Consider the following 21,669-nt stretch of genomic DNA (forward strand, 5'->3'; position numbering starts at 1 on the left):
TGGTAAAAGTACACACGTTCTTTACTCAAGTAAAAGTATAAGTACCGATTCAAACTCTTTACTCAAGTGAAAGTATAAAAGTGCATTCAAGCAAAAGTAATGAGCCTGTTTTGGAAAAGTCAAAAGTTCTGATATTTGTGTTAAATTGAAGGAAGTAAAAAGTTGTCAGAAAAATAAATACTCAAGTAAAGTACAGATATACCTGAAAAATCTACTTAAGTAACAAAGTATTTGTACTTCACTCTGGGTGACTCCTTGCATATAAATGTACACACAGTGCAGATTGTGCTGTTTTTTCATATGAGCCAGAACTCACTCCGACCACTAGGTGTCACTGTAAGACCACATCTTAATCCAGCACCTCACTGCGTTAAATTAATGCGTTTTTGAAGCTAAACGCAGTTTTTACGTAAAGTCCAACAAAAACAAAACGTTAACAACGACTTACTTTGACTACGTGTACTTACTCAGCAGCGATGAAGTGTGTCTGTGTTCATGAAGATGGAGGATGCTCCTGCTAATTAGCGCCTACAGGTGAGTCAAGATGGCGTCACTTCCTGCAAGGTAAACACAGGTCCCAGTTTTCACATCCACCACTTCCTGTTTTAGAAATGAAAATAGCAGCGTTCCATATTCAGAGTGGGTGAGTTTTTATATGTGAAAATAAAGTGTAGTCAGTGTAGTAAACTCATACAGTGACATGTGTGTGTGTGTGTGTGTGTGTTTCAGTGTTGTGTTGCTCCTGCTCTCACCTCTGAGTGTCTCCAGTCCAGTGACAACAGGAAACAGTGAGGACAAAATACCTGTTTCATTAATGTACAGACGTTCACATGATCACACTGGGGAAATATTCCTTCTTTGTGAGATAATGCACAGGATGTGGAGGTAAACAACGCAATATTAAAAAATGCAGTCTGCGATGTTATTAAAGCAAATACTGGAGAGAATATTACATTGTGTTGTGGATTCAGTAAATGCGATAATGCATCGGACCCACACGATAAGAAATTCAAAGGTTAGTCTTATCATACGATTTTGATGTGAGATTATGAAGTGTATTTTATATTTGAACGTGTATATGAAGTGTATTTTATATTTAAATATGTTCATGAAGTAGATTTTATATTTTACAGAAGCTTTTTCTTGTTTTTAACCTATGTAAAGAGACTTTTTGCACTGTTAAAAGTACTATATAAATAAAATGTATTATTATTTTGTTTGTGTAGGGACAGGACATATACCTAAACTTAGTATTAAGATATTAATTCTAATAGTAATAAATAAATACTACAAGTAATCAAATGTATTCCATAAGAATCAAATGTATAGTTCCACTGTTATTCATCAAGTCTTAATATGTGTAAAATCTAAATATTACTCATATTAATATTACGGATTAAAAATGCCATTAATAATATTTCCAGGAGCTTTTCAGACCAAATGCCTGGAGCGTCACTTCTGGTTGTCTGTCAGGTCCAGCTTCCTCGGCTCAACGACCCGTTTAGACTTCGAGGGTATGCGTCTTAATTCTCATCCAGATTTGTTGATGTCCATTTACTTTCATTTACTGTAAACGTCTGTCGTCCATAGACGGGTCTGGTTACCACATCCTGTCTGACCGGGAGGCCGCTCTCTGTGGCTACACCATCCTGATCAATGATGTCGGAGACCTGGTGTTCCGAGCCTCCTTCCGGGCCTGTCACGTCCACACCCAGGTGCATTTGACTGACATTTTGTGCTTTAATATGTTATACATTTGGTGCCCCTTTATCTTTAATTGTGTATCTGCCCTACAGACGGGCACCGACTATCACCTGCGTGTCTGGTTTGTGAACCTCCAGGTGGATGGGAAGGTGCTCGGGCTGCTCCCCCTCCAGCTCACCTGCTCCCTCCAGGAGCAATGGAGCTCCAGAGAGATCGTGTGTGAGGAAAACTACATGGAGGTGATTTACTAACCCACGCAGTCATGTCATCAGGGTTTTTTGGGAGGATTATCCAAAAACATTAACAATGGTGTTTGCTGTGATTTGAAAACATGAGGTTGACATTTTTTGTGATCAAAATTTGGTGGTCAAAGGTCAAGGTGGGCTCACAAAACTTGTTTTTGGCCTCTTGTGAATGAAGACTGTTATATTCTCTCTAGGTGTCCCTCTATCTACCTGCCCTGGCTGTGAAATCTGAAAATGACGAGAAGGTAAGTGATGGCAGATGATCAGACATGTATTTGTGTCACGACTTTGCATTTATTGTCTCTATCACGACCCAGAATTCCTAAAACGAGAGGAAATTTTGTAAAAAGGAGAGTTTGCCAAAGAAATGTTCATCCAAGATGTTTTTTCAGCTGCGTGTCTTTTAGAATAGTGTCAGATGACTTGATTGGATGTCCCTCACTCAGGCAGAGATGGCTGTGATGTTCCACAGATCGGACCGGCCGTCAGAAAGAGCGACGGTGTTCTCCCTGACTGAAGCTGCTGCTCTGAGCTACCACGTCTCGATGAGTGGCTCACGTCTCACCCTCCGCTGCCCCTACTCCTCCCCTCTCTCCTACATCACAAAGGTACTCGGAGGAAGTATCGTTCACTGAGGGTTAAACCAGCATCATTCGCTTATAAGTACTTTTTGTTGTTATTGCAGGTGAACGGAGTAGATTTGGAGATTGTCAGTGCAACCACGCTTTACCGACTCCAGAGCAACTTCCTCGCTGTTGACACCACTGTCGCCTGTGTCCAGAGTTAGTACAGTTTAATACAATTAGGCTATTTTTGTAAATACCACAGGGAAGGGTTTCAAATTTTCCCTCTCCTCTCCCCCAGATGAGGCGACAGCAGATGGGTCGGACCTGTTGTGGACTCTCCCTTTCATTCTTTCTCCTCTAGTTCACGGGCAGTTCAGGGACAGAGGCGTGAGGGTGGGGGTCAACGGCCGAGCTCTGAGTGAATCTGACGCCAAAGAGAGACGATACAACATCGGCCTGAAGGAGGGGCGAGTGGAGGTCAGGATTCCTACAGGAGCCTCTGGTGGACACATCAAGGTACATGAATAAATAAAGTCATAAATACCTAAAGTAATACTGTTAGCGTAGATATATCTTTTTGTTATATTTTATTTATTGTTTTGTCTGTAGTACGACTGCTGTGATTTCTTTTTCAGAGCGGTGTTGTCAGGGGACAGTATGGACAGCACATGTCCGTCGATCTGTTCTTTATGAGGCAGTGGGCGGATGAGCATTGGCCTCTCACACAGCTCCGCTCCCTCAGGCTCCTGAAGACTCCACTCATCCCTCAAACCCTTTTCTTAACCAGGAGTAACGCTTTTTTAGATCTCAATCATATTTAATGCAAATTCTGTTGATAAAAACGAACAAAAGAATTAAAAATACATCAAATTACACACAGAAAACTCATGAATAGTTTCCATTATGTTGAAGGTATCACTATTACACATCTGTCTCTCTTCACAGAAACATCCGAGGGATTATTTTCTGTTACCTTAGGCATGTTTGCTCCTGACGTCTCCATCCAGAAGGTGACTGTAGATGGTGGCGGTGACGTTTTAACCTGGACCCAAAGCCGCCAAACGCAGGGTGGCGCCGACATTGTGGTTTCCAGACTCTCCCACGACAACGGGAGCATCTCCTTCCAGCTCAGTTTCCTGGTGTCACACCCAAAAATAATCCCAGAGGTGAGAAACACGAAACACGAAACATCTTTATCATGTGGAGAAGTTTAAAAAAACATGGGAAACGATGTGCGGTCTGATCCCAGTTTATAGGTGCTGGTTATAAGACGTACAGCTTCACTTTCATCTTTACTCTGAACATCTCACCCAATAAAGAAGTGTTTTACCATCAAGTCGCCATAGAGCATAGTGTCGAGTACACAGGTGAGTTATTCCTTCTTTTTGTTTTGGGGTTTTCTATTCTTATACATGTACGTGCATACGTTAACTCAGTACAGCTCGATTGAATATCTTTATCTTTCATAAAAAAGTACATTATATTCATAGTTAATGGTATGAAATTCCATTTGCTGTGATTGCGATATACAAACTAACAGTGGTTAATAAAGCCTCACCTCCTCTCCCTCTGCAGCCCCAGATTCACCCAGACTGGAGGGGAAGTGCACAGCGAGCAGCCTGCTGGTGCTGCTGCATCACAGGGCCCAGGACGAGCTGCAGTGGGAGCTCTACCTCGGCCCCTGGAAGCTCGACTGGGAGCTGGTGGAGATGGGCGGGTTCTTGGTGGAGGCTCAGGACGACTACTTAACTGTGGAGATCCCTCTGAACAGCCCTGGGATGAACTACGAGGTCAATCCATCCCCCCTGCACACAAACATAATTAAATTCTCATCTGTCATGCCCTTGTGATTTACATTGCTTTTAGAGGTTATCTTTGTTTTCATCTCCAGGACCATATTGAGTTTTATCTTATTATAGTTAGATACGTTCTCAACCAATGCTTTCAAAACAGATCCACTCTGTTTGCTGTTGTTTAACGTGTCATTTCCTTCACCGTCACTTATACTTTGCAGCTGTTTGAATGCACACGTTTCCTCTGTTTCTCCCGTGTAGGAGTTGACCTTGTGGAGTCTCGTTGCCGGAGTGAACGTGTTCATTGTGGATGCAGAGTCTCTGAAAGTACAGGACAGCCTTCTCCACAAATGCACGTTTCCTGTGACAGAACTTTTAGGTACAAGACAGAAGCTCAAACTGCAGCTGAATCTATGAACGTTTTTTTTCCCCATAACATCCCTCACACTCAGTTTGTCTCGGACAGTGTGTTTGCCAGAAGGGAGAATGATGGCCGTGGTCGACACCACCCACACCATCCCGCCTACTCACCCCAACCGGACCACTCTGCTGGACCCCAGCTGTGCTCCAATGGAGACAGACAGTGCCAGAGCTCTGTTCAACTTCAGCCTGGACTCCTGCGGGACGACTGTCACTGTGAGGGACTTTCATTATTCAGACTCCGCTCAGAAAACATACTGTCGGGCCTCTGCTCTGATCTCCTCGTGTTTCTTTAGACTGAGGGGAATTTCCTGCTTTACGAAAACCAGATCAGCTACAACCAAGATTTTCTGCCTCCGGATGATCCTATCATACACAGAGATTCTCCGTACAGGTGAGGAAACAACGCTGAGCTCTGTTTGCTTTTAGAAAAAGTCTCATTATGTTGGAGTCACGTCTTGTCTGTTGTAGACTGACGATCCAGTGTCGCTACCCTGCAAACGACAGCAGTACTCTGTCTATCGAGCATCCTGTGTACTCACCTCTGGACCTTTTACCCACAATGCCGGTCAATCGTACACGCAGGGAAGCCAACACAGGTATATGTGTGTGTGTAGTAGTAAAATAATTAAGATCTGCTCATGATTTGTGATAGTTATCTATGAAAATGTGTAATATAAGAATTCCTCCCTGTCCAGGTCAAAGAAAATGGAGGGTGAATTTGTAGGAACAACATCAAGGTATCGGTGGGGTAAAACTATTAAAATCATTAAAACTGTGCAAAATATTTTACATATTTACCTCAGTCTCATTCTTCCCTCTGATTTTTCTCAGTTCAATCATTTGAATGATGATGTTTAACCTCTGTCTCCTCTCTTCTGGAGTTTCAGTGAGGATCCCATGTCTCCATCCTGCTGCTGCTCGTGCTCCACACATTTGTTTCTACATACTGGAACTGAAGCAAATAAATAACAGACTAGCATTTTCTTTTAGTTTTATATCTGTCTTCTCTCTCTATATATATATTTTTTGAAAACTGTGCTTTTGTTGAAGTTTCCAATAAAGACTGTTATGATAAACTCTAACAGAGGCTTTGAGTTCAAGTTATTTGAGTTATTTAGTCACAGTTATTTTCTTGACAAATGACTTCCCAGAGGAACATTTTGCTTCTCATGATTGTCTTGTTTCTGTCTAATGTGAAATAAATCATCTCCTATTTAAACATGACTAAATCCTGATCTGTTTCTCATAAACACGGCCTTGGGGAAATAAGACGCATAAGAATAGATAAATCCAAGATACATTATCCCAAATGTAAGAACAGAAATGGGAGCATTTTAATATCTTAAATAAGGATCTGACTGAGTTATATTTATCAGAAGCTAAATAAATGAAGAAGGCCGAAGGAAAATAGTATAAATTTAGTTCAGGTATGTCTAGAGGAAAAAGGCAAGGCAATCTTATTCAGATTTTTCCTTTGCTCTGGGTTCTCCTGAAACACCAGTGCCAATGAAGGTGACATTTTAAAATATGTATTGAATTTTGGCACCAGACTACAGTGTATCGATAAAACGGGAACAATTTGTTACACAGAATGAACAGCACATGACCGAGAGCCTCTGATTGGTGGCTGAATTAACCAGGCTAATAATAAGAAACACACTGATCAAAGTGCCACAATGTGGTTCTGTCCCCCCTCACCTGCTTTTATAAGATAATAACTCGACCTCATGACGTGAAGTCAACTCCCGACCTGATCAGCCGCAGGTGATTGGACGTCCCTGTGATTGCCAATGAGCCGCACATGTGTCTGTCACCTGATTGACTGGTGAAGGAAGTGACCTACAAAAGCAGGTGAAGGCGACAGAACCACATGTTGCCAGCCTGATCAGGTTGTATCAAGCAAGTGTTTGACTGTAGTGTGTGTTGGTCAGTAGGTGTAGTTCGCTAGCAGCCAGGCTAGCTTTAGACACTGCCAACACGTCAGCAACTATGGCTTTAGGGTCCAGCCTCGTGTAAGAATCTTTGATCATCATTTACAAGTATTTTGTTCACCTGTTTGCTTGATCTATTTACACATGGGTTTTGACTTTCAGGTTCGTCCTGCTCTTGTCCGTGTGGTCAACTGCAAAATGTGACCAGATTCCCAGTGGTAAGAGTTAAAGGCTGCAGACGCACTGATCTGCAACCATCGGCATATATTAAGCTCTTGTTGTTTGTTCATACAGACGTTCATCGTACGGAGTGTCGTGATCGCTACTTCATGATAGCTGTTGATCTCGCCTTCGCTGGAGAGGAATATCACTTTGAGGCTGTCGGTGAGTCCTGCACACGTGGAGTCCAGCGTGAAAACCCAGTCGCGAGTCCTGAAGGAAGTTCATGATCAAACTGATGTGCTTCTCTTCCAGATGGAACAGGCGTGTACTCCATCAGTGAGCAGTATGCAGCTCAGTGTGGCTACACTGTCCGTGTTCTCCCTCTTCAGGGCCACGTCGAGCTCCGAGCCTCCTATTTCAGCTGTCACACCGACAAAGTATACACACGCATACACGGGTCTTCTGTGTCAAAATAGGAATGAATATAGAAAGCCCACCGACATTTTCAACTGTCTTTTTTAGGATGATGAAGTTTTCACATTCAACTTCAACCTGATTGTAAACCGTGATGATCGGTTCATCACCTATGCCTTGAATGAGACCTGTTCTCCCTCGCTCCCCTGGTCTCCAAGAGAGGTTACGTGTGAGGCCAACTACATGGAAGTATGTTTGGTTAAACTTTTGAAGTAATGCATTCTGGGATCAGTTTCAAGTGCTTGCTAATTGTGGTCTCTGCTCAGGTATCTGTGAAGAATACAGTCACCTGTCCATCTCAGACAACGGACAACTGGAATGCTGCTCTAAAGCCTGTACGTTTCAATTTCCTGTCGATATGAGCAGACTCTAGGCCAAGCAGGGCTGTTTTTGAAATGATTCTTCTTCCCAGACATATGCCTCAGCCACCGCAGACTGGCAGGTGATGTTTCAGAGAGCGGAGGAGCAGATGATTCCTGGGAACATTTCTGAAGCTCGCACACAGGGCTATGTGTTTGACCTGACCGAGGGACGGCTTGTGTTTCGTACACCGTATGGACAACCAGACTCGTTTAACACTGAGGTAAACCACAGCATGTTGCCATCTAGTTCATGGTATTTGATAATTCCTCAACCCTAATTGTATCATCATCCGGTAACTACAGTGTTTGACTTGTCTCTCTCCAGGTGAACGGTGTTCCAGTAGAGGTCGTCCATGCAACTCTGCTCTCCAGACAAAGCTGGGTTGTCCTCATGGTCCACCTTGAGGCTGCTTGCTCCATTTGTCAGTATCCCGATATTTTTATGCAGTGGCTTGTTTCCCTTGATGAACAAGTAAAGGTTTTATATTGGTGTCTTCTCCACAGCTGAAGGATCATATGATAATGCTGGATACATGGTGTGGGAGACTCCTGAGGTGTTGTACCCGCTGGTGTCTGGTCTGACCAACACACGGGTCAGCGTCGGTGTCAATGGTGAACTTTTGGAGCAGTCGGTTGCAGAGGAGAGAGGCTTCATTGTGCAGAAGCACAACGGCTCAGTAGAGATCAGCATCCCCTATAATGCTGAAGGAGGATACAGGAAGGTGGGGTATAGAGGTGTGATCGGTTGTGGTGTGTGTGTGTTCTGACATGATGGCGTTTGTTAAACTAAATCTTTTTCAGAGCTTTGTGTCTGGGGACCTCTACGAGTACTACATCTTTCATCTCTATCTGGAGCAAATCTTGGTGGATGAGGATCATGTTGACACCAGACTTCGCTTTCACACGACACTTGCAACTCCTCTTCTGGCACGTCCTGTTTTTACAGAGAACCGTAAGTCTATCTTTGACTTAACCTGTATTGATACGAGCCCAATCTAAACCTCTTTCATTTCAGGAACAGTCCTTGAGGAACGAGTTTTCACAATCTACCTGGGAGATGTTCCTGAGGATGTCGAGGTCTCTGCTGTTCAGCTAAATGAACACAAACATATTTATAAATTTGGACATGAGAGCGGCCACAGCATCACAAAGGTTGTTCATCCCAACAACACCCATGGCTACACTCTGAAGGTGCCTTTTGATGACCCTGTTGTCATTAAGAAGGTAAATGGTCTTTAAACCTTGGCTGGTTTACAAGTGATGCTGTCGTCCAGCTAAATCAGTAAGAATCTGTATTTTCTGTCTGCAGTTCTCTAAAGAAGATGAAGCTATGAAGCACATACTGGAAGTCAACTACACACTGACCGTTCTGCCTGAGAATGAGACGTTTTTCCACCTGACCTCAGTCTTGGTGCTATCGGACATCAGTAAGTCACAAACCTCGTATTTTTACTGTCAAACCAAATGGAACATCGAGTTATTCATTCTACTGTATCATTCAGCTCCTCCAGAGTTTGACGCCGTCTGTTCTGAGTCTGGCATCAGCTTCAAACTGGACCACCGGCCTTTTGACTACCTGTGGCACATCAGTATCGGTTCTGACCTGCTGTCGCCAGAACTGGCAACCCAGCACGGCTACATCATGACCAACGATAGCCAGAGCCTGCTGCTCGAGGTGCCGCTCTTCACTCATGGATACGTATACGAGGTACAATGACAAACTACTTGAGCACAGACCTTAGTGCAGGGAGCAAGTTGTTTTGAACATGTGAAGTTTTAACAAGCCGTGTTTTGCAGGATGTTGCTCTGAAGGGATTCCTTGGCACTTTTGAAATCCTCATTCAATATCAAGGAACATCAGGGGTCCAGAGTTCAACTGTCAAGACGTGTCCATTCTCTACTGCCGAGTTCGTTTGTAAGGGCATCCTGTCTTTTTACTATGACAACAGGTGGGGTTTGACGCATTGACTAAAAGTCGTCTCTCTGCAGTGTGTTCCACTGATGGCAAGATGACTGTGGTGGCTGACTTGTCCCTGGCCATCTCAAGTGGAGGAATCCCTGCTAGATCAAACCTCCTGAACACTCACTGTGGACCCAAAGAAGCAGACGACACCAGGGCTCTGTTCTCTTTCCCCCTCAACAGCTGTGGCTCCATAATAAAGGTGGAGTTGATTACTAAGGTCCAACATAACCGTAGCACTCATTCATCAACTACATTTTAACATTATGTACGTCAAATTCTTGTCTTTCCAGCTCGGTAAGGAATATGTGACGTACGAAAACGAGATTTCCTTCAGCAGGAAGTTCAATCTTCAGAAAAATCCATCAGATTCCAGCAATGAGATTGACAGGTATAGATCTACAGCCTCCAGTTCTTTACCCCTCTCTGAACTACTCATGACTGCATCACTGACTTTGTCTCGTAGGGTAACGGTGAAGTGTACGTATCCTCTGGCTGGGCTCCATCGTCTCTTCTCGGTTTACAAGTTTGATTCTGACGCAGCGGTTGTCGGCAACATTGTTCATTCTTCACTCTTAACTGAAGGTAAGTAGCGCACTGGTCGGAACGCATAAATCTCGTAATCCTCTTGATTACTTACTATTTGGTTTTATTCGCCTCTAGTTCTACAAAAACCCACATTGGAGTTCGACACGGTGCTTCAAACTCCAGTGCCTGCAACCAGACGTACCAGACCTGTTTTGATGATGCCTGGTCACCGACCTCCTGCTCAGCACATCAAAGTATCCACGTATCTAAAGAATCTTCCAAAAAGGTAAGGTTACTTATTTAAAATGTAGTCAAGTATGAATTATAGGACTTTCATTAACCTTTAATTCTCTTCACAGGAGCCAGAAGAACATTGCAAGCCAAAGTGATGCCAGATCTTGGATTGTAATTTAATGCATTTTGAATGATTTTAATAAAGTTTGCTCTAAAATACTCTTGACATTGGAGAGTGGCTCTAACTTTGTTCAACATGAAACATTAAGAGTTTGGTTAATCAAACACTTCAGTGGAGGAAAAGCTGCTTAACTTTACTAATTCAACTTATCTTTGGGGTTAAACCTTGGGTTGTGACAAATATTATTCAAAAGTTTGGTTAAGGGGACTGTTTTTAAACTTAAAAAAAATGGCTTCAAAACTGGTCTGGGGATGTTTCCTCTTTAATCTCCAGTCAATATCTTCATCTCTAACTTTGAGTGGGTATGATCTCCTGGATAAGTGTGGAACTAACTGACCATCACAGGGTTTGTCAGCCAGTTAAAGAGTAATGCTGAACTGTAAATCCAATAAAATAGCATCTCATTAAGTGACAAGTATTAATATATGAAGAGTTCAAGAAGCTGGGGATCATGGGTAATGTTCACTGAGTAGAACTATCCAGAGATTAGCTTTTCTCCACATGAAAATTGCACAGAGCCCAAAATATCTCATGACCATGTGGTAGAGGGTGCAGTTAATTAAAAATGTTTTAGTTGATTGGGATTGAAGCATCTTCCAATTATGATTCAGTGACTTTGATTTCTTAATTACTGCATGAGATGTTTCAGGATCTAACTGGGAAGTGTGCACTAAATACCTGTCAATGGGACTTAAGTTTACTAATCTTATGTTGACTGCAAGCAATGTCTGCTATATAAATTTATAACATTAGACTATTGGTTTTAGTGTGTTCACCAACCCACTCATTGTATCACACTTCACCTTCATGGGGTCAAAATTTAATACTTCCACAATCCGATTCTATCAGACCATAAGTTAATAACCTTCAATTTCTGATCAGACTACATGCCATTAACAGCTCCTTTTCTACATGTCTACCTGATAATGCTGTAGCTAAATATAAAGAAATGATTGCAGATACATTTTACTCAGTTTTAACCAATGAATTCTTTAAAAACCCCAGCTCCACTGAGATTGACCATCTTGTCGATAGCTCTGTAAACTCTAAAAAAGCGTGTAACAGTCAATTAGCTCCCTGGTATAATTCCAACAGTTGAATTAATACAAGCATGTTGAAAACCCCCTATCCTTGAAAGAGTGTTAAGGGATACAAGGCCCTCCACAAAGCAAGAGCTGCCACTACTCCACAATAGAAATCCAAACACCAGTTTTCTCTTCAGCACTGTAGGCAGCCTGACAGTCCATTGACTTTCATACCATATGACAAACCGTTGGTTACAACTTAGTGCACTAGACTTCTAAATTCTCTTTAAGTTGTATCTAAGGTTTTATAGGACACAGATATGAAAACCACATTTTTGAAATACAAATAGTTCCAAAAGTTAAATACCAATCTTATGTAGTTTTGGACATAGGTAACAAGGATTTCAAACTACTGCACCATGTAGTTCAAATAGTCTTCAATGCACTTAAGTATTCATGACAGATGCAAGCAATTATCTTACTACCAAGTACAAATATTTTGTATCTCTACTCAAGTTGCTGAGGCACCACTTGGAACTTAAATGCAAGATACGTGTTCCTTTACTTAGAGTTAATTCTTACACATCAGTTTCATTTATCATCCACTACAAATCACCCAGAAATAAATGTTGCATGCAATTACCAAAATTGAGACACTACCTCCAGAATCAAAATTCAGTATCGGCATCTTACATTTTTCTATCATTTAAAACAAGTCAGTTCAAGCTTTATCACTTTGAATCAGCTACTCAAGCGTTTGAGTTACAGGTTCAAGAAAGAGAAACAAAGGCTGGAGTTTTTTTTTTTAACCATTTTATTATCAATTGCATTTCAAAGTCAAGTCAATCTAAAATAGACCCAGATTGACTTTGACTTGTGAAGATCCTTCAGGTCTTGGAACACACCTTACTCTACTTTAAAGAGTGACTGGAGATACTGTAAATGTGTTGGCACTTTGAGTCGGTGACCAAGCTTCACCAAAACCGGTCTGTTACGTCTGGTTGCAGGCACTGGAGTTTGAAGCACCGTGTCGAACTCCAATGTGGGTTTTTGTAGAACTAGAGGCAAAAAAAAAAAAGTGAGAGAAATCAAGACGTTTAGGAGATTTATGCGTTCCGACCAGTGCGCTACTTACCTTCAGTTAAGAGTGAAGAATGAACAATGTTGCCGACACCCGCTGCGTCAGACACAAACTTGTAAAAGGAGAAGAGACGATAGAGCCCAGCCAGAGGATACGTACACTGCACAGTTACCCTACAAGACAAAGTCAGTGATGCAGTCATGAGTAGTTCAGAGGGGGGTAAAGAACTGAACGAACTGGAGGCTGTAGATCTATACCTGTCAATCTCATTGCTGGAATCTGATGGATTTTTCTGAAGATTGACCTTCCTGCTGAAGGAAATCTCGTTTTCGTACGTCACATATTCCTTACCGAGCTGGAAAGACAAGAATTTGACGTACATAATGTTAAAATGTAGTTGATGAATGAGTGCTACGGTTATGTTGGACCTTAGTAATCAACTCCACCTTTATTATGGAGCCACAGCTGTTGAGGGGGAAAGAGAACAGAGCCCTGGTGTCGTCTGCTTCTTTGGGTCCACAGTGTGTGTTCAGGAGGTTTGATCTAGCAGGGATTCCTCCACTTGAGATGGCCAGGGACAAGTCAGCCACCACAGTCATCTTGCCATCAGTGGAACACACTGCAGAGAGACGACTTTTAGTCAATGCGTCAAACCCCACCTGTTGTCATAGTAAAAAGACAGGATGCCCTTACAAACGAACTCGGCAGTAGAGAATGGACACGTCTTGACAGTTGAACTCTGGACCTCTGATGTTCCTTGATATTGAATGAGGATTTCAAAAGTGCCAAGGAATCCCTTCAGAGCAACGTCCTGCAAAACACGGCTTGTTAAAACTTCACATGTTCAAAACAACTTGCTCCCTGCACTAAGGTCTGTGCTCAAGTAGTTTGTCATTGTACCTCGTATACGTATCCATGAGTGAAGAGCGGCACCTCGAGCAGCAGGCTCTGGCTATCGTTGGTCATGATGTAGCCGTGCTGGGTTGCCAGTTCTGGCGACAGCAGGTCAGAACCGATACTGATGTGCCACAGGTAGTCAAAAGGCCGGTGGTCCAGTTTGAAGCTGATGCCAGACTCAGAACAGACGGCGTCAAACTCTGGAGGAGCTGAATGATACAGTAGAATGAATAACTGTTCCATTTGGTTTGACAGTAAAAATACGAGGTTTGTGACTTACTGATGTCCGATAGTGCCAAGACTGAGGTCAGGTGGAAAAACGTCTCATTCTCAGGCAGAACGGTCAGTGTGTAGTTGACTTCCAGTATGTGCTTCATAGCTTCATCTTCTTTAGAGAACTGCAGACAGAAAATACAGATTCTTACCGATTTAGCTGGACGACAGCATCACTTGTAAACCAGCCAAGGTTTAAAGACCATTTACCTTCTTAATGACAGCAGGGTCATCAAAAGGCACCTTCAGAGTGTAGCCATGGGTGTTGTTGGGATGAACAACCTTTGTGATGCTGTGGCCGCTCTCATGTCCAAATTTATAAATATGTTTGTGTTCATTTAGCTGAACAGCAGAGACCTCGACATCTTCAGGAACATCTCCCAGGTAGATTGTGAAAACTCGTTCCTCAAGGACTGTTCCTGAAATGAAAGAGGTTTAGATTGGGCTCGTATCAATACAGGTTAAGTCAAAGATAGACTTACGGTTCTCTGTAAAAACAGGACGTGGCAGAAGAGGAGTTGCAAGTGTCCTGTGAAAGCGAAGTCTGGTGTCAACATGATCCTCATCCACTGCGATTTGCTCCAGATAGAGATGAAAGATGTAGTACTCGTTGAGGTCCCCAGACACAAAGCTCTGAAAAAGATTTAGTTTAACAAACGCCATCATGTCAGAACACACACACCACAACTGATCACACTCCTCTATACCTCACCTTCCTGTATCCTCCTTCAGCATTATAGGGGATGCTGATCTCTACTGAGCCGTTGTGCTTCTCCACAATGAAGCCGCTCTCTTCTGCAACCGACTGCTCCAAAAGTTCGCCACTGATACCGACGCTGACCCGTGTGTTGGTCAGACCAGACACATATGGGTTCAACACCTCAGGAGTCTCCCAGACCATGTATCCAGCATCATCATATGATCCTTCAGCTGTGGAGAAGACACCAATATAAAACCTTTACTTGTTCATCAAGGGAAACAAGCCACTGCATAAGAATATCGGGATACTGACACATGGAGCAAGCAGCCACAAGGTCGACCATGAGGACAACCCAGCTTTGTCTGGAGAACAGAGTTGCATGGACGACCTCTACTGGAACACCGTTCACCTGGAGAGAGATGAAAGTGAAAACCTGCTTTAGAACAAATGCTTCACAGGACAGACTGTATAGTTGATGATACCATTAGTGTTGAGGAATCATCAAATACTATGAAATATAGATAAACATCTGTGGTTTACCTCAGTGTTAAATGATTCTGGTTGTCCATACGGTGTACGAAACACAAGCCGTCCCTCTGTCAGGTCAAACACATAGCCCTGTGTGCGAGCTTCAGACAGTTCCATAGGTTTCAGCGGCTCTTCTACTTTCTGAAACATCACCTGCCAGTCTGAGTTGGCTGAAGCATATGCCTGGGAAGAATTTTATTTAAAACAGTGTTTTTAACAGCCACCTTGAGTCTTTACTTGCACATCTCCCAGAAAGCAAAAGGGTTTACATACAGTTTGGACAGCAGCATTCCAGTCGTCTGTCTTTGTCCCAGTCGGACACGCCACATCACTCCTCACAGAAACCTATGGAGGATCAGGGTTAGCAAGCAGCAGAGACAGTTCTTAGTTATAAATATTACAATGCAACCAAGCACACCTCCATGTAGTTGGCCTCACAGGTGACCTCTCTGGGTGACCAAGGCAGAGTGGGAGAACAGGTCTTTTTCAAAGCATAGGTGACATCCTCTCCTTCATGGTTAACGACCAGGTTGAAGCTGAACGTGAAAAATTCATCATCCTTGAAGACAGTGAACAAGAAATGTCAAGGGGCGAGTCGGCCACATGTCCTGTGATTGTCTTTGTGTGGATAAATGATTGCGTACTTTGTTGTCAGTGTGACAGCTGAAGTAAGAGGCTCGGAGCTCCACATTGCCCTTAAGATGGAGAACACTGACAGAGTATCCACACACAGCAGCATACTGCTTTGTGATGGGGTAAACGCCTGTTCCATCTGCAAAAGAAACATTAGCTTGAGGCCCAAACTCTTATTGCACTCCCCAGTGAAAGGTTACAGATGTCTTGTTTCAGCTTCAATTTAGTCCTAATGCGAAACTACAAGTCAAGAACTACGTAAAAATGGAGTTACAGATTCATTGGTTGGGTTAAATGGCTTCCTCCACCCCTGGGATATGTTAAATCCCTGCTGTAGGGGTTAAAGGTGCAGGACTCACCAATAGCCTCAAAGCGAGCTTCATTCCCAGCGAATGAGAGATCAACAGCTATCAGGAAGTAGCGATCACGACACTCCATACAAACTTCTGTATGAACAAACAACAAAAGCTTAATATATGCCGATGGTTGCAGATCAGTGCGTCTGCAGCCTTTAACTCTTACCACTGGGAATCTGGTCACATTTTGCAGTTAACCACACTGACAACAGCAGGACGAACCTGAAAGACAAAACCCATGTGTAAATAAATCAGGCAACAGGTCAACAAAACACTTGTAAATGATGATTAAAGATTCTTACACGAGGCTGGACCCTAAAGCCATAGTTGCTGACGTGTTGGCAGTGTCTAAAGCTAGCCTGGCTGCTAGCAAACTACACCTACTGACCAACACAGGGTACAGTCAAACACTTGCTTGATACTACCTGATCAGGCTGGGAACATGTGCTTCTGTCTCCTTCACCTGCTTTTGTAGGTTACTTCCTTCACCAGTCAATCAGGTGACAGACACATGTGCGGCTCATTGGCAATCACAGGGACGTCCAATCACCTGCAGCTGATCAGGTCGGAGTTGACTTCACGTCATGAGGTCAAGTTATTATCTTATAAAAGCAGGTGAGGGGGGACAGAACCACATTGTGCCAGTGCTATCAGGTTGTATTAAGCAAGTGTTTGACTTTAGAGTGTGGTAGCAGGTGTAGTTTGCTAGCAGCCAGGCTAGCTTTAGACACTGCCAACACATCAGCAACTATGGCTCTTGTGTTTTGGTTTGGGTAAGTTGGTTTGGTGGCAATAAAACAGGGTCGTATGTAAAACTGACATTCAGAAGAGTCGTTGTAAATTATGTGTATTTGTCTTGCAGCATGGCCTTGCTCCTGTTTGTATTGTTGCCTGCAAAATCGGACGACATCCCTGCCGGTAATTAAATGAATGCGTGTAGGCTTGTTAGAATCGGGTGATTTGTAGAGAAGTCAACTTGTTTGTTCATACAGGAGCTCATAGTACGGAGTGTCATGATTGCTACTTCGTGATGGCTGTTGATGTCTCCTTCACTGGAGAAGAACTTCACTTTGAGGCTGTAGGTGAGTCCAGCACTGGTTCATTAGGGCGGAACTTTGGGTTGATCCAACGTCAAATACTGTTCTGGAAGATTCCTGCTGTCTGATTAAAAAACAATAGCTGATGGGCAAAGTACATTTTATTGTAGATTATTTGTGCTGCAAATTACATTGAATCAGGAAAACCTACTCAATTATCTTTTAAAACTAGATTTTATTAATTCAATGTGATGGTGTGATTCTTTTGGGGGGTTGTACAGGCTGGTTTTGATTATTGGTGGAGTTGCGTGCCCTATAGCCTGCAGAAGGGGCAAGCAGCCATTACAGGGAACTAAATCATTTTCATTTTCATTAAACCATGCTTTACATAATCCTGACACCTTTTTAAATGACTACATGATTATTTAGAGAAGAAATGTTACTCTTAACCTTTAAAACGTTTTTAAACAAACCCTAGATTTAACTTGACTTTGCAGAAACTGATTTTTAATAATTATGATGCTGGTTTTATACTACTTTCCATTTCTTTCAGATGAAACAGGCGTGTACCCCATCACTCAGAAGTATTCAGCCGAGTGTGGCTACACTGTCAGTGTTCTCCCTCTAACCGGCCAAGTGGAGCTCCGAGCCTCCTACTTCAGCTGTCACACTGACAACAAAGTACATTCAAACGCACACAATAATACAGGTGTTCTGTGGTTAAATGGGAATAAACTGAAAGCCATCCTAATTTATTTTTCTACACTCTCCTTCAGGATGATGAAGTGTTCACATTCAACTTCAACCTGATTTCAAACCATGAAGGAAAGGAGGTCACCTATGCCGTGAACAAAACCTGTACTCACTCTCTGCCCTGGTCTCCCAGAGAAGTCACCTGTGAGAACAACTACATGGAAGTAAGCTCGTTTATATTTTGAATACTTTTTATTGCGTATTCAGCTGTTGACACATTTTTAATTCTCTGTAGGTGTCTGTGAGGAGTGAGGTGGCCTGTCCATCTGGAGAGATGAGTGACGATTGGCATGCTGAAAACCCTGTATGTTGAAACATGGTTGAATGCAACTGATTTTGTTATCTCTAGCAGCCATTTGTATATTTTTATTATATTCCAGAACAAAGCTTCAGCTGCTTCAGACTGGCAGGTGATGTTTCACAGAGCGGACGAGCAGTTGAAACCCATGAACCTCTCTGTAGCTCGTAAGCAGGGCTACTTGTTTGACCTGACGGATAGACGTATTGTATTTCGTACGGCGTATGGACAACCTCACTCATCCAGTCTGGAGGTAAACTGCAGTGATGCAACGTCTTTCTTGTTGGGCATTTATTCCAAAACAGGTTCTGACTCTTTCTCTCTAGGTGAACGGTGTTCCAGTAGAGGTCATCCATGCAACTCTGTTCTCCAGACAAAGCTGGGTTTTCATCATTGTCGACCTTGTGGCTTCTTGCTCCATGCGTCAGTATTCCAATCTTTAATGCTGTCACTCTTTTCCCCTTGATGAAGCAGTAAATGTGCATTGCGTTAATCTCCACAGATGAAGGATCATATGACAGTGGATACATGGTGTGGGAGACTCCTGATCTGCTGAACCCGCTGGTGTCTGGTCTGACCAACACACAGGTCAACATCGGTGTCGGGGGTGAACTTGTGCAGCAGCCCGCTGCAGAGGAGAGCGGCTTCATTGTGGAGAAGCACGACGGTAAAGTGGAGATCAGCATCCCCTATAATGCTGAAGGAGGATACAGGAAGGTGAGAAGGCACCGACATCAGATGGATGTCTGAGGATTGAAGGACACATTAGCCTTTGAGACATATGCTAAATTCCAGGTCCACAAATTAAAATGGGTAAAATATGTCAAGATTATCTTTTTCGAACGTGTATGGATGACTGGCTCTAAAAATTATTATGCCGTGGAGGTCAAAAATGGCTTGGAGAGGATCTTGCTAACATAGATGTCATTTAAAGAGACGGCATGTCAGCTCTCCAAAATTGAAGCCAAAGCGCCTTGAGCACCACCTGGTGGCTGATGTGAATAATTGTAATGCATTAAATATTTACAGCAGTCATGCGTATCACTAAATACAAGTGTGCTGCTTTCTTTGCCTCTAGTAGCATTTAAGAAAAGCAATAGTACAAAACAATTGAATTTTGAAAGTTAACTTCTCTTGCAGAGCTTTGTGTCTGGTGGCCTCCACGAGTTTTACGTCTTCAACCTCTACTTGGAGCAAATCTTTGTAAATAAGGATCTCGAAGAGACCAGACTGAGGTTTCACAGGACGCTGGCCACTCCCATGCTGCCGCTCCAAGTCTTCACTGTAAACCAAACTGTTGTTGAAGAGCACACGTTCACCGTCTACCTCGGAGATGTCCCCGAAGACATTGAGCTGTCTGCAGTTGAGCTGAATGGCCACAAGTGTATCGCCCCCTTTAAAAACACAAGCGGCCACACCGTCATCGAAGTCTTTTATCCCAACAACACCCATGGCTACACTCTGAAGGTGCCTTTCGATGACCCTGTTGTCATTAAGAAGGTAAATGGTCTTTAAACCTTGGCTGGCATCAGGTGAAAGGTCTTTTATGATTGGAATGTGAACTTTGAAATACTAATTGAGATCAGTCATTGGTGTGAATACTGAAAGCATTTGAATGCTGAAAACAACATTTTTTTTGGGGGGGGGGAATATTCAGTGTTTTCTGCAAGTTTTGGACTTTGCATTTTCAGCAGGAAATGCATTTTCTAGTTCTATTTTTCTCTCCTAGTTCTCTAAAGAAGATGAAGCTATGAAGCACATACTGGAAGTCAACTACACACTGACCGTTCTGCCTGAGAATGAGCCGTTTTTCCACCTGGCCTCAGTCATGGCACTGTCGGACATCAGTAAGTCACAAATCTCGTGTTTTTACTGTCAAACCAATTAGAGAATTGAGTTCTTGATTTGTACTGTATCCTTCAGCTCCTCCAGAGTTTGACGCCGTCTGTTCCGAGTCTGGCATCATCTTCAAACTGGACCACCGGCCTTTCGACTACCTGTGGCACATCAGTATTGGTTCTGACCTGCTGACGCCAGAACTGGCAACCCAGCACGGCTACATCATGACCAACGATAGCCAGAGTCTGCTCCTCGAGGTGCCGCTCTTCACTCATGGATACGAGTACAAGGTAGGATGAGGACAATTGCACTTATTACGAATCTGCAATTGGGTAATGGAACAAATCTTTGTACTAACAGCAAAGATTTTATTGTATCGCAGGACATATGTTTGAAGGGCTTCACTGGTACTTTTGAGATCTTGGTGAAGGATCGTGAAACATCAGAGGTGCTGAGTTCAGCTGTCAAGACTTGTCAATTCACTGCTTCTGAATTTATAGGTAAGAATGTCCTGAGCTTCACTGGATTATTTGTAGACTTGACACACAGATGACTTGTCTTTTTTTTAAATTTTATGTTTGTCTCTCTGCAGTGTGTTCCACTGATGGCAAGATGACTGTGGTGGCCGACTTGTCTCTGGCCAGCCCAAGTGGAGAAATCCCTGCTAGATCCAACCTCCTGAACATGTACTGTGGACCCAAAGACGCAGACGACACCAGGGCTCTGTTCTCTTTCCCTCTCAACAGCTGTGGATCCACAGTCAAGGTTGTGCTCATACCATTAAACAGAAGCTTAACAAAATTAACCCTGCCCGTAGTTTATAAAGTTAAGATGTGTAAAATTCGTTTTTTTTAAATTTTTTTAATTACACCGTTTTAGCTTGTGAAGGAAAGGGTGACCTATCAAAATGAGATCTTCTACAGCAAGAGGCACTTCAGTGAGAGCAAGGCGGCCTCCGAGCCGACTACCGAGAGGTGTGTGTGTGTGTGTGTGTGTGTATCACTTTTTAAATTCCTCTGATGGATCCATGGCGGTAATTCAGTCCTTGTCTTCCAGGTTGATAGTGCAGTGCATGTACCCTCTGGCTGGGCTCCACCGCCTCTTCTCTGTGTACAAGTTTGAGGCTGACACGGCCGGCGTCGGCAAAATCATCCGCACTTCCCAGTCCACCGCAGGTACAGTAGAGAGTCACCTGCTGGACCTCATTGGCCGTCAGTTGTCACATTTGTCGTAGTTCGTGAGCCTTGTTCTCGTTTGTGCTCCTGTGCAGAATCTCAACAGACCACCACCGTCAAGCCGACTACGGAAACCACACCGGCTGCCAAAAGGACAACCAGAGCACTTGCAGTTTTCAAGCCTGCTTTCCACCCGACTGCTCTCTACATCAGAGTTTATCCATTTCAGAAACATCTTTCAATGATAAAAGGCAAAAAAAACAACCATTGTACAATCAAATTTTAAATGCTTATGGTCTCTGTTTGTAATTTTTTTAATATGTTTCTTCACAGGACTTAAAGGAGCTTCACAAACCAAACTGAACCCTGCCCAGATTTAAAGGATGTAAAATTTCATATTTGTAAAAGATGGAATTGAATAAAGAAGTTTTCTTAAATTCTGTTTTTGTGCCTTTTTTTTTATTAACACATACTGTATCGACAAAAAGACACAGGAAGCTGTTAAAGGTCT

General features: G+C 43.0%; 4 protein-coding genes across 5 annotated transcripts; 3 read left to right on the forward strand and 1 right to left on the reverse strand.

Annotated features, from left to right (window-relative positions):
• Positions 1–1,402: 1,402 nt before the first annotated feature.
• LOC118102992 lies at positions 1,403–5,759 on the forward strand. The gene is made up of 17 exons (XM_047338988.1): positions 1,403–1,514; positions 1,591–1,715; positions 1,797–1,943; positions 2,144–2,194; positions 2,396–2,557; positions 2,635–2,731; positions 2,814–3,031; positions 3,151–3,333; positions 3,364–3,681; positions 3,765–3,882; positions 4,091–4,305; positions 4,570–4,687; positions 4,775–4,944; positions 5,025–5,122; positions 5,200–5,327; positions 5,427–5,468; positions 5,619–5,759. The coding sequence occupies exons 1-16, from the start codon at positions 1,403–1,405 to the stop codon at positions 5,453–5,455; spliced, it is 2,289 nt and encodes a 762-aa protein (XP_047194944.1). The 3' UTR covers positions 5,456–5,468; positions 5,619–5,759.
• Positions 5,760–6,595: 836 nt separating this feature from the next.
• LOC118102291 lies at positions 6,596–10,608 on the forward strand. Its single transcript, XM_035148384.2, has 19 exons — positions 6,596–6,743; positions 6,825–6,880; positions 6,957–7,046; positions 7,137–7,261; positions 7,347–7,487; positions 7,565–7,633; positions 7,711–7,881; positions 7,986–8,082; positions 8,165–8,382; positions 8,462–8,612; positions 8,676–8,884; positions 8,970–9,087; positions 9,163–9,368; positions 9,458–9,575; positions 9,650–9,822; positions 9,914–10,011; positions 10,087–10,205; positions 10,284–10,434; positions 10,508–10,608. The coding sequence occupies exons 1-19, from the start codon at positions 6,721–6,723 to the stop codon at positions 10,560–10,562; spliced, it is 2,388 nt and encodes a 795-aa protein (XP_035004275.1). The 5' UTR covers positions 6,596–6,720; the 3' UTR covers positions 10,563–10,608.
• A 1,771-nt stretch (positions 10,609–12,379) lies between these two features.
• Positions 12,380–16,504, reverse strand: LOC118102293. The gene is made up of 18 exons (XM_035148387.2): positions 16,359–16,504; positions 16,223–16,278; positions 16,060–16,146; positions 15,712–15,839; positions 15,486–15,626; positions 15,341–15,412; positions 15,080–15,250; positions 14,852–14,948; positions 14,552–14,769; positions 14,322–14,472; positions 14,050–14,258; positions 13,847–13,964; positions 13,570–13,775; positions 13,363–13,480; positions 13,116–13,288; positions 12,927–13,024; positions 12,724–12,842; positions 12,380–12,646 (listed from the first exon to the last, which is right to left on the reverse strand). Exons 1-18 carry the CDS (start codon positions 16,379–16,381, stop codon positions 12,495–12,497), a joined length of 2,337 nt encoding a protein of 778 aa, XP_035004278.2. The 5' UTR covers positions 16,382–16,504; the 3' UTR covers positions 12,380–12,494.
• A 171-nt stretch (positions 16,505–16,675) lies between these two features.
• LOC118102292 lies at positions 16,676–21,595 on the forward strand. Of its 2 annotated transcripts, none has more exons than XM_035148385.2 (18): positions 16,676–16,829; positions 16,919–16,974; positions 17,049–17,138; positions 17,647–17,774; positions 17,870–18,010; positions 18,082–18,150; positions 18,227–18,397; positions 18,471–18,567; positions 18,647–18,861; positions 19,285–19,644; positions 19,874–19,991; positions 20,068–20,273; positions 20,366–20,483; positions 20,576–20,748; positions 20,863–20,957; positions 21,040–21,158; positions 21,254–21,409; positions 21,492–21,595. In XM_035148385.2, exons 1-18 carry the CDS (start codon positions 16,807–16,809, stop codon positions 21,536–21,538), a joined length of 2,382 nt encoding a protein of 793 aa, XP_035004276.1. In that variant the 5' UTR covers positions 16,676–16,806; the 3' UTR covers positions 21,539–21,595. The 2 variants fall into 2 exon arrangements, with proteins under 2 accessions (XP_035004276.1, XP_035004277.1); XM_035148386.2 differs by having other exon boundaries at positions 20,863–20,896; positions 21,084–21,158.
• The last annotated feature ends 74 nt before the right edge of the window (positions 21,596–21,669 follow it).

The sequence above is a fragment of the Hippoglossus stenolepis genome, chromosome 23 (genome assembly GCF_022539355.2).
Source record: "Hippoglossus stenolepis isolate QCI-W04-F060 chromosome 23, HSTE1.2, whole genome shotgun sequence".
NCBI classification, from domain to species: Eukaryota; Metazoa; Chordata; class Actinopteri; order Pleuronectiformes; family Pleuronectidae; genus Hippoglossus; species Hippoglossus stenolepis.

Excerpts from the sequence above, each read along its gene's own strand:
- LOC118102291 (XM_035148384.2), top strand. The coding sequence starts at position 6,721 with ATGGCTTTAGGGTCCAGCCTCGT. Across the intron at positions 7,488-7,564 it reads GTGAGGCCAACTACATGGAA|GTATCTGTGAAGAATACAGT; the intron begins GTATGTTTGGTT and ends GTCTCTGCTCAG. Across the intron at positions 7,882-7,985 it reads CAGACTCGTTTAACACTGAG|GTGAACGGTGTTCCAGTAGA; the intron begins GTAAACCACAGC and ends GTCTCTCTCCAG.
- LOC118102292 (XM_035148385.2), top strand. The coding sequence starts at position 16,807 with ATGGCTCTTGTGTTTTGGTTTGG. Across the intron at positions 18,011-18,081 it reads GTGAGAACAACTACATGGAA|GTGTCTGTGAGGAGTGAGGT; the intron begins GTAAGCTCGTTT and ends AATTCTCTGTAG. Across the intron at positions 20,484-20,575 it reads CACTGCTTCTGAATTTATAG|TGTGTTCCACTGATGGCAAG; the intron begins GTAAGAATGTCC and ends GTCTCTCTGCAG.
- LOC118102293 (XM_035148387.2), bottom strand. The coding sequence starts at position 16,381 with ATGGCTTTAGGGTCCAGCCTCGT. Across the intron at positions 16,147-16,222 it reads ATGTGACCAGATTCCCAGTG|AAGTTTGTATGGAGTGTCGT; the intron begins GTAAGAGTTAAA and ends TTGTTCATACAG. Across the intron at positions 14,259-14,321 it reads TCCTGTTTTTACAGAGAACC|GAACAGTCCTTGAGGAACGA; the intron begins GTAAGTCTATCT and ends CTTTCATTTCAG.
- LOC118102992 (XM_047338988.1), top strand. The coding sequence starts at position 1,403 with ATGCCATTAATAATATTTCCAGGAGCTTTTCAGACCAAATGCCTGGAG. Across the intron at positions 2,558-2,634 it reads CTCTCTCCTACATCACAAAG|GTGAACGGAGTAGATTTGGA; the intron begins GTACTCGGAGGA and ends TTGTTATTGCAG. Across the intron at positions 4,945-5,024 it reads CCTGCGGGACGACTGTCACT|ACTGAGGGGAATTTCCTGCT; the intron begins GTGAGGGACTTT and ends GTGTTTCTTTAG.